At 47.7% G+C, this 19,423-nt stretch overlaps 1 protein-coding gene and 1 non-coding gene across 2 annotated transcripts; both read right to left on the bottom strand.

The window, feature by feature from the left end:
* Positions 1-2,732: 2,732 nt before the first annotated feature.
* LOC125793577 (5.8S ribosomal RNA) lies at positions 2,733-2,880 on the bottom strand. Its single transcript, XR_007433099.1, has one exon. It is a non-coding gene; the product is annotated as a 5.8S ribosomal RNA (ribosomal RNA).
* A 6,790-nt stretch (positions 2,881-9,670) lies between these two features.
* LOC125793115 (uncharacterized) lies at positions 9,671-12,674 on the bottom strand. Its single transcript, XM_049473395.1, has 8 exons — positions 11,957-12,674; positions 11,675-11,849; positions 11,348-11,571; positions 11,200-11,271; positions 10,958-11,121; positions 10,616-10,867; positions 10,084-10,494; positions 9,671-9,987 (listed from the first exon to the last, which is right to left on the bottom strand). The coding sequence occupies exons 1-8, from the start codon at positions 12,594-12,596 to the stop codon at positions 9,760-9,762; spliced, it is 2,166 nt and encodes a 721-aa protein (XP_049329352.1). The 5' UTR covers positions 12,597-12,674; the 3' UTR covers positions 9,671-9,759.
* Between the last annotated feature and the right edge of the window lie 6,749 nt (positions 12,675-19,423).

The following is a 19,423-nucleotide window of genomic DNA, read 5'->3' as shown; positions in this document are numbered from 1 at the left end:
GGCCATGCCCTGCCATGAGTCAGACACAACCACCAAATCATCTGCGAACGCCAACACTGAAAGCGTTGTGTCTAGCACCCTGAACCCCTGTCCATGGGTCTCAAGATGGCAATAAGGGGGTTCATTGCCAAGTTAAAGAGCAACGGTGACAAGGAGTCTCCCTGCTTGACACCAACTCTGATAGAGATTTCGGAGGTGGACCGGTCTCCGATCTCAATTTTGGTCACACTTTGTTCATAGGAGCTGCGGATGAGTCCTATTGTGTGGATGTCCACGCCTCTCTCCTGTAGAACATACCAGATATGTTCATGAGAGATAGAGTCGAATGCTTTAGCAATGTCGACGAATACTGCTGCAAGTGGGCTGCACTCCTCTGTACTCCGTCTAATGAGGCCTTGCAGAACCTCAATGTTCTCAGAACAGCCGGGGGCGATGATAAACCCCCTCTGACGGCAGTGAACCGAGCACCCTCTGACGAGTCTACTGTGGATCACCTTAGTGAAGAGTCTCAAAACTGTGGAACCGATAGTGATCGGCCACCAACTACCGATCTCCATCGCCACCCCGTTCCCAGTTTTGGGTATCAGCACCGTTCGACATCTTTTAAAGCACACCGGCACGACTCCGGTGAACATCCACACGTTGAACATCCGTGTGACCAGCTCGCACTTCGGATCCCAGTCAAGCAAGAACTGCTTTTTAATTCCGTCTGGGCCAGGTGCGGAATCGCTCGACATGGCTCGAAGGTTTTCCAATACCTCAGTCGCCGTGAGAGCCGATTCAAAGAGACCGTTATCAACGTCCCTCTCCGTCAGGAACCTTCCCAGCCCGCCAAAGGATCCTGGGACCTCCCATTTCTCTTTGTACGCTGCCTCAACAGTTGTGAGGGGAATGGGGCAGACGGAAGGTGTACTACCGTCTAGGATCTCTTTAGTTAGACGGGCCGGGTCGTTCCTGAACAGCTTTTGGCACCTTATGAAGGCTGCTGTTCTCGCCTTCGCCCTGCTGTACCTACTAGTGCCAGTAGATTCCCGTCCCATCAATCTACGGGAGGAGAGACGCGTCACACGGACCTTTTCCTCGATGCCCCCGAGCAGTCGAAGTACGGATCGGGCTGCAGCTTCAAGTCGAGCAGGCCACTCGGCTGCACCTTCAAGCCATAATTTGAGGACTGAGATATGTTGGTCCTTGGAGGATCTGGCTGCATCGATCATCTCCGCCGCCAATCTCCTGTAAGCCTCCAGAAGACCAGTCACCGGGACTCTCAACACAGGCTCAGGCTCCTGACCCTCAGTACTCGCGTCCGAACTACAATCATTGTCCTTTTGTCTCTTATATCCACAGAGTCGGAAGACAGAGCCAGGTCCCCGATTACTCCTGTGCTCTATGACAACGTCCTCGGTACCTTCGTCGACTCCTTCCTCATCAGCCCTCCGTCGCTTGACGGTTTCCCTTTCCACTGAGGCCCGCGCCCCAGCCACCCTACCTTCTGAGACCTTCCCGTGGACTATGCGCCGGTGCGTACTTAGGCCCCTCCGCGTTGGGAAGCGAGCTTCACAACTATCACAGATATAACTGTGACCCACCGTATCAGTGGCCGGTTGCACTCCTGGGCACTTCGGGATGTGGCAGGACACTGAGTGGTGGTTGGAGGAAACTTTTTGGCATCGACAACATCTATACGAGATGGACACCTTACTATGACGTTTGGCAAAGTGCCCTGCCGCCCGTTGAACAGTGCCCACCTGCACGCCACAAAGATCACAGCGTATGTTGGGATCCGGTAAGTCCACAACAATATTCCGAGTCGGGTTCGTGGTCGACTCGTAAGCCCTACTATCCATGGTGGTGGCGTTCGAGCTAGGGAAAGCCAGTTCTCCTGGTCCTGACTGATCCTGGGCGTTATCGTCTCCGATACCGAGGCTGTGGATATTCCCTTCAAGCGTCAGATCCCCGGACCAACCGCCCCTTACCCCTATCAGGTCGGAGGGTCCCGCGACATCAGAGCTTGGGGGACGAGTTACCCCTCCAACTGCGGCTACGGGGTTTCGGGTCCCGGCAGAACCGGATGTAAGAAAAGTCTCGCTCTCCATTGGCAAGTCGGGTCTCGCACCCTGACAATTGCCTAGCCAAATGACAACAGCCGATCAGTAAGATACTCAGACTTCCGTCGCCCGTATCGCTGACCAACCGCAATCACCGGAAAGGCTCTTACGGCCATACTACCCTGAGAGTTATGGTGTCAGGTCTTACCCGTGGGCTCCCTCTTACCCATTGCCCGCTCGCGGCGAGATTTTCTATCCACCAACCTCCTGATTCAAGACTCCTCGAATTATCTTGCAAGGTTGGCAGGTTGTCGCTCTAACCATGTGAGGAAACCCCCCGTTCCCGGGGCCCCTTACAGGTGTGAATTCTCCGCACAACTCTTGAGAGAGTTGGCAGGATGCGTTCAAATGGCCTCTCTTAGCCATCCTAGCAATCTAGGATGTTACCAGGTGTACCACGTGGAGGTGGAGGCCTATGACACGATGCTCAACGCTCAATGCTGCTTCTCCGGAGTCCGCCTTATTCCAGTGACTCCGGGGTGCACTTCATTGAATTTCTTCACTTTGACATTCAGAGCACTGGGCAGAAATCACATCGTGTCAACACCCGCTTAGAGCCCTCACGATGCTTTGTTTTAATTAAACAGTCGGATTCCCCTGGTCCGCACCAGTTCTAAGCCAGCTGTTAGGCGCCGGCCGCGACCCTTAAGAGACCCGGGGCCGCAATGTGTGTTCAAAGTGTCGATCATCAATGTGTCCTGCAATTCACATTAGTTCTCGCAGCTGGCTGCGTTCTTCATCAACGCACGAGCCAAGTGATCCACCGCTAAGAGTTGTACTCTTTATGGTTTTTTGTTTCAAAGCCATGTAACCAACAGACACAAAAGTGATGGTTGAAATAATGTTTTACGGCAGCCGCGGGTACGGGCGCCCCGGAACGCCGAAGCAAACTCGGGGTCATCAAACCACGCCGCTGAGCCGCCTCCGGAGAGAAACCGGCGGGCGGACTTCGGGGGCCAGGTACCCGTCTCCCTTTGGCCGTAAAAGTTTTTTGTTCTCAGGACACCGGTTTGCATCAAGTCATTACAGGCCGAAGGGAATCCCTGTAGTTCCCGACGTCAGGCCGTGGCTTGAAAGGAGGGCTTGTGGATGTAGGGAGTCGTACTTACCAGGAGGTACTACCAACCCCGATCCCGGTAATGATCCTTCCGCAGGTTCACCTACAGAAACCTTGTTACGACTTTTACTTCCTCTAGATGATAGTTCGGCGTGGCCGATCCGAGGACCTCACATAACCATCCAATCAGTAGTAGCGACGGGCGGTGTGTACAAAGGGCAGGGACTTAATCAGCGCGAGCTGATGACCCGCACTTACTGGGAATTCCTCATTCATGGGGAATAATTGCAATCCCCAATCCCCGTCACGAACGGGTTTAAGCGGATTACCCGCGCCTCTCGGCGTAGGGTAGGCACACGCTGGCCCGGCCATTGTGGCGCGCGTGCAGCCCCTGACATCTAAGGGCATCACAGACCTGTTATTGCTCCATCTCGCGTGGCTATACGCCACTGGTCCCTCTAAGAAGTTAACCGCGACCGCGGGGGGCCGCGTAACTATTTAGCACGAAGGAATCTCGTTCGTTATCGGAATTAACCAGACAAATCACTCCACCAACTAAGAACGGCCATGCACCACCACCCACAGAATCGAGAAAGAGCCATGAGTCTGTCAATCCTTTCCGTGTCCGGGCCGGGTGAGGTTCCCCGTGTTGAGTCAAATTAAGCCGCAGGCTCCACTCCTGGTGGTGCCCTTCCGTCAATTCCTTTAAGTTTCAGTTTTGCAACCATACTCCCCCCGGAACCCAAAGACTCTGGTTTCCCCGCACGCTGCCCGGCGGGTCATGGGAATAACGCCGCCGGATCGCGGGTTGGCATAGTTTACGGTCAGAACTATGACGGTATCTGATCGTCTTCGAACCTCCGACTTTCGTTCTTGATTAATGAAAACATTCTTGGCAAATGCTTTCGCTTTCGTCCGTCTGGCGCCGGTCCAAGAATTTCACCTCCAGCGGCGCAATATGAATGCCCCCGGCCGTCCCTCTTAATCATGGCCCTGGTTCAGGAAACCCACAAAATAGAACCGGAGTCCTATTCCATTATTCCTAGCTCTGGCATTCAGGCGAGTTTGGTGCCCGCTTTGAACACTCTGATTTTTTCAAAGTAAACGCTCCGGACCCCTGAGGACCGGATACCCAACCAAGGGCATCCGGGGGGCGCCGGGAGGCAGGGTCTCCCGAAGTCCAACTACGAGCTTTTTAACTGCAGCAAATTTAATATACGCTATTGGAGCTGGAATTACCGCGGCTGCTGGCACCAGACTTGCCATCCAATGGGTCCTCACCCATGTGTTTAGGATACGTTCATTCCGATTACAGGGCCTCGAAAGAGACCTGCATCGTTATTTTTCGTCACTACCTCACCGTGTCGGTAATGGGTAATTTGCGCGCCTGCTGCCTTCCTTGGATGTGGTAGCCATTTCTCAGGCTCCCTCTCCGGAATCGAACCCTGATTCCCCGTTACCCGTGGTCACCATGGTAGCCCCCTATGCTACCATCGACAGCTGATAGGGCAGACATTCGAATGAGACGTCGCCGCCGCGGTGGGCGCGCGATCGACCCGAGGTTATCTAGAGTCACCAAAGGGCCGGGGGAAACCCTCGCGGGTCCCCCGGGTGGGTTTTGGGTCTGATAAATGCACGCATCCCGGCCCCCCCGAGAGAGGACCTGTCAGCGCTCGTTTGCATGTATTAGCTCTGGAATTACCACAGTTATCCGAGTAACGTGTGGAGCGATCAAAGGAACCATAACTGATTTAATGAGCCATTCGCAGTTTCACTGTACCTTCCGTGTGCACTTAGACCTGCATGGCTTAATCTTTGAGACAAGCATATGTTACTGGCAGGATCAACCAGGTTGCTGCGAGTGGTTTTTGTCACAGAAAAAAACATTGGTTCTTAGAGGGGAGAGGGATCGGCCCCGTACCGTCCGAAAGACCCCCCCGGGGAGGGGGGGACGGGCGGAGAGGCTCGTCCGAGCTCACCCCTCATTGCTCCCAGTGGAAATTAGTGTGGCAACTCCGCTGCGCGAGTTCCCGCTTGCTTCGGGGATAACAAGGAAACGCTCGTTCCGAAACAGGGGGTCCGGAGCTTTTTGAAGCCGGGTGCTGGAGCTCGGGGGACGCGAGAACCACCGAGGCATCAAGTCCGACGGCTCCGGGCCGACCGGTTATCGTGTAGGGCAGATTGCGATATAGACGGGCCGTCTACGACTCCCTCGGGTAGGTTCGGAAAGGTCCTCCCCCTGACGGAGGACCCCCCTGGAGGCTAAATCACTGGGTCGGGTAGGAACGCACCGCGCACAGTGGCCACGGAGGGCCGCGCGGTTGCCTACCCAGGCGGGCTCGGTAGTCCATTCGATCGGGTCAAAATAATAAAAGAGATACCCCCCCTGGAACCGTCTCTGGAAGTTTGGTTTTTCCTCCGTACCGCCTGGGGGGCGGGGGGCGGGACGGAGGCCGACCTGCGGAGCTTCATGGTCGGGTAGGATTGGGTCCGTGTTATAGTGTCCAAAAATCCCCTTTGGAACCATTATTGGGGCTTTATTTAAGCTCTGCCATGCTTAGAAATGAATGGAGAGTATTCTCTGGTGCTTGGACCCCTAGTCATTGCCACTTTCCTCAACAGCCCGACGGCACCCCTTTGAAAAACCCCCCGACGAAAAATCCTCCAGAGCGCGGGCGAACTCGCTCCGAGGCCGACTGAGGTGCACCTTCGTCGGATAAGAGAGTCGGCCGAAGGGGGTCCGAAATCCTGGAGCTCGCCACCCTCACTAGAAATATTGTGAAATGGTAGACCAAAAGTGGGGACTTAGTCATTTTTTCCACTTTTTGGGCCTACCACTGGTAGACCAAGTGGGACTTGGTCCACCAAGCCTGGGATTCAGCCCTCAGCCTGGACACCTTGGGAACCAGCCCTGGAGGACTCCCCCAGGCCTGGGCTCCTGCCACCAGCCTGGGACCCTCAGGAACCAGCCCTGGAGGACTCACCCAAGCCTGGGCTCCATCCACCAGTCTGGGACCCTCAGGAACCAGCCCTGGAGGACTCACCCAAGCCTGGGCTCCATCCACCAGTCTGGGACCCTCAGGAACCAGCCCTGGAGGACTCACCCAAGCCTGGACTCCATCCACCAGTCTGGGACCCTCAGGAACCAGCCCTGGAGGACTCACCCAGGCCTGGGCTCCATCCACCAGCCTGGGACCCTCAGGAACCAGCCCTGGAGGACTCACCCAAGCCTGGGCTCCATCCATCAGTCTGGGACCCTCAGGAACCAGCCCTGGAGGACTCACCAAGGCCTGGGCTCCATCCACCAGTCTGGGACCCTCAGGAACCAGCCCTGGAGGACTCACCCAGGCCTGGGCTCCATCCACCAGCCTGGGACCCTCAGGAACCAGCCCTGGAGGACTCACCCAAGCCTGGGCTCCATCCACCAGTCTGGGACCCTCAGGAACCAGCCCTGGAGGACTCACCCAGGCCTGGGCTCCATCCACCAGCCTGGGACCCTCAGGAACCAGCCCTGGAGGACTCACCCAAGCCTGGGCTCCATCCACCAGCCTGGGACCCTCAGGAACCAGCCCTGGAGGACTCACCCAAGCCTGGGCTCCATCCACCAGTCTGGGACCCTCAAGAACCAGCCCTGGAGGACTCACCCAGGCCTGGGCTCCATCCACCAGCCTAGGACCCTCAGGAACCAGCCCTGGAGGACTCACCCAGGCCTGGGCTCCATCCACCAGTCTGGGACCCTCAGGAACCAGCTCTGGAGGACTCACCCAAGCCTGGGCTCCATCCACCAGTCTGGGACCCTCAGGAACCAGCCCTGGAGGACTCACCCAAGCCTGGGCTCCATCCACCAGTCTGGGACCCCTTGGGAACCAGCCCTGGGTGCTTGGACCCCTAGTCATTGCCACTCTCCTCATTAGCCCGACGGCACCCCTTTGGAAATCCCCCCGACGAAAAATCCTCCAGAGCGCGGGCGGATCCGCTCCGAGGCCGACAGAGGTGCACCTTCGTCGAATAAGAGAGTCGGCCGAAGGGGGTCCGAAATCCTGGAGCTCGCCACCCTCACTAGAAATATCGTGAAATGGTAGACCAAAAGTGAGGACTTAAAAATTTTTTCACACTTTTCCGACCTACCACTGGTAGACCGAGTGGGACTTAGTCATTTTTTCCAACTTTTCGCATCCACCACTATTAGAACAAGTTGGACTTTAATTCTCCAATTTTCCACAGCTACCACTGGTTGACCAAGCTCAACCACACCACAAGGCCGGCTCAGGGCTACCATAACTCCAAAGCCAAGAAGTAGTACAGCAGTACATCGCATCTGCATGGTTCCCTGGAAAGGCTTCACTCAGCCGCGGGGGATCGAACCCCGAGTACAATTTCACCCGTTCCAATCAGCGCATTTTATGGGGTTAGCTTTCACAGACTTGGGTGGGCCACAGGTGGGCACAAAAATGAAAATGCAAGCCGAAAAATGTGCAACTTTGCCAGATTTATTTATTTCAATTTTCAGCCTTGCACTTTCATCAGTGTTCCAATGGAAATTCCCTAACCCTAATTAGGCAAGTGTTTACCAAAGTGTTATGGTATTACAAAAGTGTCCCGGGGGCTCTAGAACGGATCAACAGGCCTTTGTGACAAAGTTAGGGTGAAACATTACCGAAGCATCCTATATGACCAAGACGTCCTCAGTACTGCCTCAGTACTTCACACTGCCCATCCCCCACCTTTGTGACACACATTACGTGGGATATTATAGAAGATTTATACATGACCGAGAGGTCCTCATAACTTCAGAGTGCCCATCACCCACCTCAGTGACACATTGGGTGAGATATGATAGAAGAGTCATATGTGACCGAGAGGTCCTCATGACTTCAGAGTGCCCATCCCCCAGTCATATGTGACCAAGAGGTCCTCATGACTTCAGAGTGCCCATCCCCCACTCATATGTGACCGAGAGGTCCTCATGACTTCAGAGTGCCCATCCCCCACCTCAGTGACACACATAAGGGGAGATATTACAGAAGAGTCATATATGACCAAGATGTCCTCATGATTTCAGAGTGCCCATCCCCCAGTCATATGTGACCAAGAGGTCCTCAATACTTCAGAGTGCCCATCCCCCAGTCATATGTGACCAAGAGGTCCTCAATACTTCAGAGTGCCCATCCCCCAATCATATATGACCAAGAGGTCCTCATGACTTCAGAGTGCCCATCCCCCAGTCATATGTGACCAAGAGGTCCTCATGACTTCAGAGTGCCCATCCCCCACCTCAGTGACACACATTAGGGGAGATATTACAGAAGAGTCATATATGACCAAGAGGTCCTCAATACTTCAGAGTGCCCATCCCCCAGTCATATGTGACCAAGAGGTCCTCAATACTTCAGAGTGCCCATCCCCCAGTCATATGTGACCAAGAGGTCCTCAATACTTCAGAGTGCCCATCCCCCAGTCATATGTGACCAAGAGGTCCTCAATACTTCAGAGTGCCCATCCCCCAGTCATATGTGACCAAGAGGTCCTCAATACTTCAGAGTGCCCATCCCCCAATCATATATGACCAAGAGGTCCTCAATACTTCAGAGTGCCCATCCCCCACCCTTGTTACACTCATTAAGTGAAATATGACCAAAGTGTAATGTATTACAGAAAGGTCATACCGGTGACCAACCCCCGACCTATTTATAGTAGATCACACCTATAGTTTGGCTACATACGCTTCCGTCCTCATGTAGGCCTACCGTAGGTGGCTCTGACCATTTTTTTGTGGTTAGGGAAAGATATTACAAAAGCGTCTCGTATTACCAAAGTGTTTTTTCTAAGTCTTCGGACACACCGTAAGTCTGACCGACACCAAACTTGACCTGGTGGGTCGCCTCGACGAGCCGCACCAAATGACCAAACAGTTTTGGGTCTTGACCCTTGGAATCCCTGAAAAAAAAACACGTCATTTTCTCATAAAAGCAACGTTTTAGGTGAAATTTGGAATTTGACTGGAACGTCCTAGAATCTCAAAAATAGTGTCAAACGACCCGCCTGTCCCTCCCCAACACGTAGGTGTAGGTTATATGTAGGTGGGACCTATAGTTTGGCTACAAACGCTGAAAAACCCTCTTTGTAATATGAGACCCTTGTGTAATAAAAGCCCTAACACATAATACATTTTGAAAACGTTCCACATAGAACACACACTTATATATTTGGTCAAAATTGGACCTTTACTGTAGCCAAAAAACATGAGTTAGGGAAAAATATTACAAATTAGTTATATATTACAGAGGCGTTATGGCCATAATTTTTGACAGAGTATCCACAGCAATTTTTTTTCATATTTCGTATTACGCTTATTTGAGAAAAAAAGAGTCGTTTTTTTAAACATAAACATGTTTATTTTGCAAAAAACTGCACATTGGAATGTACATTTAGCATATATTGTAAAACAACAAGTATGACAAGTAAAAGAGAAACAGTTAAAACATTATCTAAACTACTCAAACTGGTTAGAAACTATTTACATTTTTTTTTTTACTTCATAAGAACATTTAATGTTTTTTTTTCAAAAATATTTACAAAATAATAATAAAAAAAAAACTAGAAAGTGAATGAAGGAATAACTTCTGAAGACAGAACATTGTCTTCGTCACTGCTGCTGTTTATGCTGGTGACAATTTTGTGACGCCCCTCGTCCACGCGGACCAGCTTCACCCTCGGGGATGTCTGGCTAGTGATGAGTGGGACATCATTGACATGAACCCTAATTGGACGTCCCAGGTAGCAGTGGCCAGGTGACGGATCCTGGCCAATGATGTGGTAATTGGACTGCATAAATGAAAGAAATCAAACATTACACAACATTCATATAAGTATACTAGTAATATAAAAAATCAAACAAACATGAAAATAATGTACACTTACAGTGGACAGGAGAGGCTTGACAGGGCTCTGCAAAATGAATGGATCCCTGGAGGGGGCCGTATCCAAGGACACCATTTGGGAGGAACTTTGGATTGGAATCGACTCGGATGAAGCCCCGGAGACATCGGACCGGTATCCCTTCTCCAGGAACTCCATCTCGGAAGAGGACGAAGAGGAAGAGCTCCTGACAAAAAGCCTCCTCCTAGACCTCTTCACAGTGCTCAAGGGCTCATCTGTGTGAAGAGATGTTGATGGCCTGGGAGGGGAAGTATCAGGGCCTTCTTGGAACTCGCGCACCTCGGCGGCCTCAACAGCAGATGGCTGTGCTGTGTAAAATTTTGAGGCCACTGCCTCAGAATGGCACATCGCCCTGTGAATGCGCTGCCTCTTCTTAGGGCTGATGTCCTTGTTCTGAGTAAAAACAAAACAAAACAAAACAAAAAAGAGTAAACATAAAAAAACAAATCAATAAAAAATAAACATTGATACAATATGATAATGATAATTTGAAGTAAATACACAAAATACTTACATGATGGACGACGGAGGTTCGCAGATTTTTGAAGGTAAAAATCCCGCCGAACCCCATCCTGGTCCATTCTGTCTGGAACATACCGAGCAGCCTTTTGCAAGGCCCCCCAGCCCTGTTGAAAAAGAAGTATGGCGATTCACCGCCGGGAAGCCCCTCACGAATGTCCAGGAGGCTGGTAAACCAAGAGTACTCCTCTTGGGTGATTGATAACTGGGCATGGCCATAGGTGCTGGCCGACTTATGGCTCTGCACCTGAAAATTAAGATAAAAAAAGAAAACATGTTGCAAATAACCCTAGTTAACCAATCAACAATCTGTTTGCCTATGATCTTGAACACTCACCTCTATGATGCCCTTGGTGCCCTCGAAGTCGGCCTCCTGGACTTCGGAAACCAGCATGTTCTGGAGGACCCCCCGGCGGTGCCCAGAAAACGAGATGAAGTAGCCTGAGAGCAGGCCAAACACCTGCTCCAAAGTTGACCAGTTTGGATCACCCTGCAGTGCTCCTGAGAAGAACAAAAAAACAATGACTCCTAATGTCTTATGAAAACTATTATTGAAATTATTAATGGAAATATACTTACTCAGTTTCTTCTGAAGCAATTTCCGGACCTCTGCCCGGAACTCCCTCAGGTCCTTTTTAGACACAATGTTTTCTAAATAACAAAAGAACAATTAACGTATTGCGTAACTCATGGCATGTGATAACATGTATTCTGATGAGGTACTTACGTCGAAGCTGCTTGCGGATTTTCTGTCTGTGAGTAGTCACAGACACAGAGAGGTCCTTCAGCCGGGCTTGGATTTCAAGCTGGAGGCGCCTGAAGTCCATCCCACTAAGTTTGGTTTCACTTATTGGCATGTGTGAAAGATAATTAAGAAACTTTTTCAAGTTTATTAGATGGATCTTAATTGTAGTGGACTTCAGGTTGTCCTCAGCCAGCATTGTAGTCCAACTAAAACCAGAAAAACACAAAACACAAACACACCTCAGTTAACAACATCATGAACAAAAACTTGATCATTTCTGAAAACAAACAGCAATATTTAATGACTTACTTCCCAATGCAGGACGACTCCTTCAGGAAGGAGAAGTCCCCTCTCAGAAGCTTCCCCTGCCCGACGAAAATTAAAAAACGTCTCACATGAGACACTGCAGTGGCCACATTGTCTTTCTTCTTTGCAGAAGGATTGCAGCCACTGCAGAAGCTCGAGAACTTGATGAGCATTTTCTCTGCAAAACAAAAACATAAAACATATACAGAACAGAATAAAACAATGGTTAGTTAAAAAAAATTAGAAAACATGTTAATGTGTATGCATAATCAAAACTGTTCTTACCATACTTTGGATTGTCACCCTTCGCAAACTCCTGGCGCCGAGAAAACTTTTTCCTCGTCTTAAGGGATGGGCTGCTTTTAAAAAGACGAACTAATTTTGCCAGTTCGCCATCCTTAATAAGGCACTCAGGGTTGGTGCATGGCCCCGTACATGCCACCGGTCCCTGAGCAGCCTTTTCTGCAGCAAGGAGCTTTTCTTTGTATTGGCGGAGCAGCTTGGCACAGCGGGGGTCATTGCAGAGCTCTCCATCGTCACCTTCTTCCTCCTGATCAGCACATGGGGCGAGCTGTGATGCCGGGGAGAGCTGGCATGAAGGGCCGGGTCGGGACTCTGGGGTGGATTGCGACTCTGGGGTGGGCTGGGATGATGGGGTGGGTCGGCAGGTGGGTCGGGATGAAGGGTCGGGTGCTGATGAAGGGGCGGGTGCTGATGAAGGGCTGGGTACTGATGAAGGGCCGGGAACCGGAGGGACACCCAAGCCTGGCTGGAAACCGATGTCCAGCACCGTTGTCATGGGTATTGCTGGCCTGGATGACCGGAGCTCCGCCAACTTGCCCAGAACGTACTCATATTTGGCACTGGCCAAAGTAGACCTGAGTATTTCGGGCTTAAAAACAGGAAAATAACAAATTACATGCATAGTATAATTTTCAGTGCATTTAAATAATTTAGGTAGAATGATATTTTGGTAATAAAAATACTAACTAACTTACATCAATGTCCAGGTGGACCTCAGTGTGGTGGCGGTCCAGCCGCTTAACACTTTTCCCACAACCTGGAACTTGGCATTTAAAAATGCCTTTGACTCTAAACAAACAAACAAGAAAAAGAATAAGTAATATGACTGTTTTTAACAGGTTTTAATGAGAATTATACACTACTACATAGTTATTACCTAGTTATTACCATACGCTATTACATAGTTATAACAATACAATAGTTATTACCGTCCACTCGCCAACTGCAGAATCAATGCCTTCTCTGTGACATTGGCCACATTGTGGAAGTGGACAACATGCTGTGAAAGGTTAGCATATGTAGACCTACATATGGGGCAGGTCTGGGATCTGCTAGCCATTCTGAGGACAAATATGCCGTTAGGGTAAATATTACTAACAAATCATTGTATTACAAAGGATTTATCGCGGGCGTGTTGAAAAGGGATTATAACATAAATAACATGTTTAATGTTTACTTATTCTCTCTAAAACAAATTCTACAAGCTATAAACATTTAAATATACACTAATTGCATGTAAACAACGACACTAAAGTTATGAAACTAGATGGAAATCATAATATAGACACACTCAACTCTCAATTTTGAAGAAAAACAGCTTAAGCAATGAAAACTACACCTGAGTCACACCACACCGACTCCCCACAAGCAATTTCCTGTCAATTAACTCCAAAACAGGAAGTGTAATTGTGGGAATTTCAAAAAAATAATAATATTTAGAATTTTTTTTGGTGATAACTTTTTTTTATAAAAAAAAATTGCAGTACAGAAATAAGTTCAGACAAGAATAATGTTTAAGAAAAACGATTAAAAAATGTTTATGACAAAATCATGAAGTTAGGACTTTATATTACAAAAGCGTCTCACATTACCAAAGTGGTTTTTTGAGGATTTTGGACACACCGTAAGTCTGACCGACACCAAACTTGACCTCATGGGTCGCCTCGACGAGCTGCACAAAATGACCAAACAGTTTTGGGTCTTGACCCTTGGAATCCCTGAAAAAAAACACATGTCATTTTCTCATAAAAGCAACGTTTTAGGTGAAATTTGGAATTTGACTGGAACGTCCTAGAATCTCAAAAATAGTGTCAAACGACCCGCCTGTCCCTCCCCAACACGTAGGTGTAGGTTATATGTAGGTGGGACCTATAGTTTGGCTACAAACGCTGAAAAACCCTCTTAGTAATATGACACCCTTATGTAATAAAAGCCCTAACACATCCCAAATTTAACACAAATGTCCTAAAAACGGCAAAATAGTGTCACACGACCAGTTCAGATCAAGAAAAGCGAGTGGTTAGGACTTATATTACAAAAAGGTCTCACATTACCAAAGTGGTTTTTCCAACTTTTCGGACACACCGAAAGTCTGACCGACACCAAACTTGACCAGGTGGGTCGCCTCGACGAGACGCACCAAATGACCAAACAGTTTATCCCTAGGTTGACAAGAAATGATGGCTGCCATAGAAGCCCCATTCATTTTTGGACATACATTTCTGTTTGTTTGCACTCAAGTTTTCTCTAAGTTTTCCAAGGGTAGAGTTAGAGTCACCTAACCGAAGCGGGAGTTGGACGTGAGCGTGAATCGTGGCCCCCAGGTGAAGAGTCTGGGCAGTAAATTTTAAAAGTTAGGGCTTAATATTACATAAGTGTCCTGATATTACAAAAGCATCATATGGCCATATTTTATTGACCTTTCGACCCAGGGCCACCGAAATCGGGCACGCGCGCCGACTGACCGAGCCGAACGCGTGGGCGAAGGTCCCGCGGCCCTGCGACCTCGCCTTCTATTTTTCACAATAAAACAACTTTTTGTAAAGTGAGGCCTTCTCGCAGGCCACAAGCCTAAGTGCTGGCCCGGGTGGATTTTTAGACCCGAAATTTTCGGACCCGAAATTTCGATATGTCGCTGGTCCCTCGGCCCTTTACCGCGTATCCGAGTTTCGCGAGCCTCCTACTTTCCGTTCACTTTTGAATGGTTTTTAAACCTCGAAAACGGCAAAGTCCTCTTAAGGTACACCAGTCTAACAGCCTCCCGCTTTTGGAAATTGGCTATTTTGCCATTATTTTCAGGAGGGCGGTACCGCCTCCAAATTCAGAGGGGCGCATCCTCGACCCGTGCCGCTACTCCTATCCGAGCCCCGCCCCTCCGGGGGGGCGGGAACTCCAAGTAGAGTTCCGGTCACCTAACTGATGACGTTTTGGTAAAGTGGGCGGACCCCCTATGGTTAGGACTTGTATCACCTTAGAGTCACCATGACACCTTGGTAACACACCCCCCCAGTACACGCCCCCAACCTGTGGGCGTGAACAGAACCTCGATAAATGATTTTAGTGGTATAAGCAATAAGTCATATTACCAATGAGTTAAATGACGCCCCTAGCATGCAGTTCCATGACCTCTTCAGATGACACCTCACAAATGGTTTTGAATGGGAAAATTAGGAGTAGGATGTGCGAAGAAGTCATATCACCTCTTAGTGCCGAAGTCTATGTAAAACGTGACACTTTCGTTCTAAAAACCCTAACCCAAAACCTAAACCTAACCCAAAAACCTAAACCTAGCCCTAAACCACACCTAAACCTAACCTTAACCCAAAACCTAAACCTAACCTTAACCTAAAACCTAACCTTAACATAAGTCCTAAATCTAACTTTAACCCACAAAGCTAAACCTAAACTTAGACCAAATTTACCCTTAAACCAAACCTAAACCTAACCTTAACCCAAGACCTAAACCTGATTAAATTGAAATATAAATATAACTTAAACAGAACCTAAATCTAACCTTAGTCCTACCACTGACCTATCCGTAATCTAATCATAATTTAAAAATACAAATACAACCTGATCTTAAAAACCTAACCTTAACCTAAACCTAACCTTAACCTAATCCTAAACCCGACTAAAATTTAAATATAAATACAACTTAATCTTAAAAATCTAACCTTAACCTAAAACATAACCTAAATCTAACCATAATACAATCTAATAAAGATAATTAAATAAATAAATAAAATATTTATATGGATCACATCATGCTTAGAACATTTCCAGGGTTTTAAAAAAAAACTTTTTTCTCTTTATTAAAACCAGCTAGATTTAAAACACACAGGAAAAAAAACCCACAGCTAAAAAGACCCCCTGGGGACTGCAGCAGTTGAAAATTCAAACCAAGCAGGGGCGGAGCCTACCCCCTGCAGCTTATATAAGGAGCAGGAGGGAGAGCAGCACCCTCACTCACACACTCACAACTGCTAGGAGAAAGACAAGAACCTACTCCTCTACTAAACAACTATCATTCACACACTCTCTCTCACACACACACACGCACAAACACACACACACACACACACAACCCTTTAATATTTTACTCTTTATTTTATTTTTGAATTATTTTTGTTTTATTTTATTTTATTATTTTTTTTTTATTATTTTTTTTTTTTTTGCTCATTCATTTTGAGTTTGATTACTTTTCAATGGCAAGTCTGTGCCTGATGAAGGTTTAAAACAAACCGAAACATTGCAACACCAGACTTGTCTAAATCCTTAAGGAATTAACCATTTGTTTACCTCTTAATTTCAAATTCAGCTCCTACAACACCGAATTTACCCTAGAAATCCTAGAAAAAATGGCTTTTTGCACATTACATTCAGGACAAAGAAAAGGTCGGGTAGATTTCCAAAATTTTGGAAATTTTATTTCGGGTCCTAACAGACAGGAGCCTCCCACTTATGTATGGAGGCCTGAGGGTCAGTCCCATACTTACCATCTGATGCCGATACCCTGGTCCAGACACGGGAGACCTACTGGTCATGGACCCCACCTGATTCCACCTGTAAAACAAAACAGAACACGGAAAACTAGACCAACAAACAACAAAAAAATATACAAACAAAAAAGGACACACAACAGCACATGCCACATACAGCAGCCTGCTGTACCAAACACAAACGGGCCTGAACACAAACAATTCAGTGCTCTGGTCAAACAAATATTTAATTTGATACGCTCACATCACCACCTCGAAAAGGTGGCCCTAAACTTAGACACTGAACCACCCACCTTTGCCAGGCTAACCAGCTACCTCACGGAGGTAGTAAAGCCAGCCAACATGACGCCTCTAACTAAATCCCTGTTAGAGGGAAATGCAAAAAACTGGTCTTACACCACACGCCTCATCCTGGTTGACCATTACAAAGCACACATAGACCAGGAAACTGAGCGACTAAAAACCATGGGAGCTCAGGATTGGAGGGTAGCACTAACTATAGCTACAAAATGGTACCAGAAAAGATACCCCAAAAAATACACAGAGGGGCCGGTTAAAAATGTAGAAACGCTATTAGCAGCAAAGAATGACCAGGCTGATATGGGGAACCAGAGGGAGGGGGGTGGTAGCACCACAGAGGAGGGGGAGCGCTTTACTCTGGAGGATTTCCCACCTTTACCTTCACGTGTGGAGACGCTCTCGCCACGGTCAGCTCCCTGGGGTACGTTGTCCCCCTTCCCCCTTGCACTGCCACAGAGAACACCTAGAATAAGAACCAACAGAACAAAGGGAATTAGGGACCCACAGGAGATAAATCCAGGGGTGGCTCACCCAGAGAACCATAAAGAGCTCTCTGAGATCGAGCCATGCCCTACCACACAGGACACGGGTAGTCTGCCACTTATCCATGAGTCGCAGGTAGTTACTTCCTGTAGGTCACCAGCTCTGGTTGAGGTTCACGTGGTAAACACCACCAGCCCAGAGGAAGAAATGTCCGATCAGGATTCTCTTAATATACTAGAAGAGAAAACAGAGACGGCACAAACACCAGTTAGGTCAGAAAGTCCAACAGGGGAGACCGAACACAATCAGCCGGGTGATGCTACATCACCAGCAACAACAATAGTCTTTAGTCCTCCTGTGCAGCCGGTCACTCTCTCAACTGACTCCCCAACCACTTATACACCAATCAGACATATCAACACAACTCGCAAAATGGTAGACTGGTCCTTTAACGCACGTAAGCCTATCTGCATTCTGGGGGACTCCAATCTGGCCAGGATTACACAACACACCTTTGGGAATGTTCAAATTGATAGCTATCCAGGAAGCACCTTTAGACATGCAGAGAATTTCATTTCTAAGGCCTCAACACAGGTCAAGGTGGAGACAATTGTCTTATCCTTCGGCATTAATCATCGTACCCAGAAATGTGACGCAACTGCGATCAAGCAAATTCAGCGAGCACTGAAAGCGACGGCAGATAGGTTCCCGGGCGCTAACATCTGGGTTCCATTGATAAAATTAGAAGAGCAAAATAATTTGACAGGGATAAATAATCACCTCAAGAAAAACATGAATTACTTACCTTTACTACCAACAGCCCAATTCCAGGTAACCCAGGACAGGATACATTGGACACAGACACCCTAGTTACCTTAAAGATACCTATGATTTTATAAATAAGATAAAAAATCTCACCCTGCCACCTGAATGCTTCCTCTTCACCATGGACATAGACAGCCTGTACACCAACATTGAGACACCAGCAGGCCTGGAAGCAGTACGAGAGTGGTTCAATAGATACCCTGATAAGAACCGACCTGATCAGATCCTTCTAAAATTACTAGAAATTAATCTTACTAAAAATGATTTTGAATTCGACTCCAAATTTTACCTCCAGGTGAAGGGCACGGCCATGGGGAAGAGGTTTGCACCCTCCTATGCAAATATTTTTATGGCCCAATGGGAAGAGACAGCATTGGCAGCGTGGCCCGCCAAACCTCTTCATTATTTTAGGTTTTTGGACGATATTTGGGGAGTCTGGTCAGGGTCAGAAGAAGAGTTCAAACTATTTGCTGCTCATCTTAATAAATTTAATCGCTCCATCAAAATCAAATATACAATACACAAAACAGAGGTCAATTTTCTGGACACTGTCACCTACAAGGGAGATGATTCCAGCAACACACACAAATTACAGATTAAGGTTTATTTTAAAGACACAGACACACATGCTTTATTATTTAAATCCAGCTATCATCCCAGACACACATTCAAAGGTATTGTTAAGTCTCAGTTGTTGAGATTCCACAGAATTTGTACACAACCTGATGACTTCTGGGAAGCAAAAAAGACCCTCTTCCAGGCACTCAGGCAACGAGGTTACTCCCGCTCCTTCCTGAGGGATTGCCTGAGAAACTTTCTGACCAGAAGAGAACAGAATAACGAAGAAATTATCCCATTAGTTACAACCTTTTCAAAAACCAGCATAATCCTAAATAGAAGACTTAAAGGAAATTTTGACAAATTTATTACCAAAGACCCAGTATTGGACCACCATAAAATTATTTCGGCTTACCGCAAAAACAAAAACCTAAAGGACTTATTGGTCAAGAGTAAATTACCCACACTAAAAAAAACAATAGACAAATACACAATATTAGGGGAATTTAAACCTAAGCGCTGGATATCCAATCCACGCACAAAAGAGCTATTTACAATCTGGCCACCTCTAGAACACAATATTTATAATTGTGTTGGTAACACTTTATTTTAAGGAACACAAATAAGGCACTTATTAATGTCTTATTATTTGCTTAATAAAGCCTTAATTAGACATTTGTAAATGATTTATTCACCACTTATTAGTCTTTATTCTGTGTAAGGGTTATTGGTGCTTAATTAGGGGTCTATTATGTGGAAATGGTTAATAATGGCTGTATTTGTT

This window comes from Astyanax mexicanus, unplaced genomic scaffold, assembly GCF_023375975.1.
Source record: "Astyanax mexicanus isolate ESR-SI-001 unplaced genomic scaffold, AstMex3_surface scaffold_37, whole genome shotgun sequence".
NCBI lineage: Eukaryota > Metazoa > Chordata > Actinopteri > Characiformes > Acestrorhamphidae > Astyanax > Astyanax mexicanus.
Note: the sequence above shows the minus strand (reverse complement) of the source record. Positions and strands in the feature narration are given on the sequence as shown.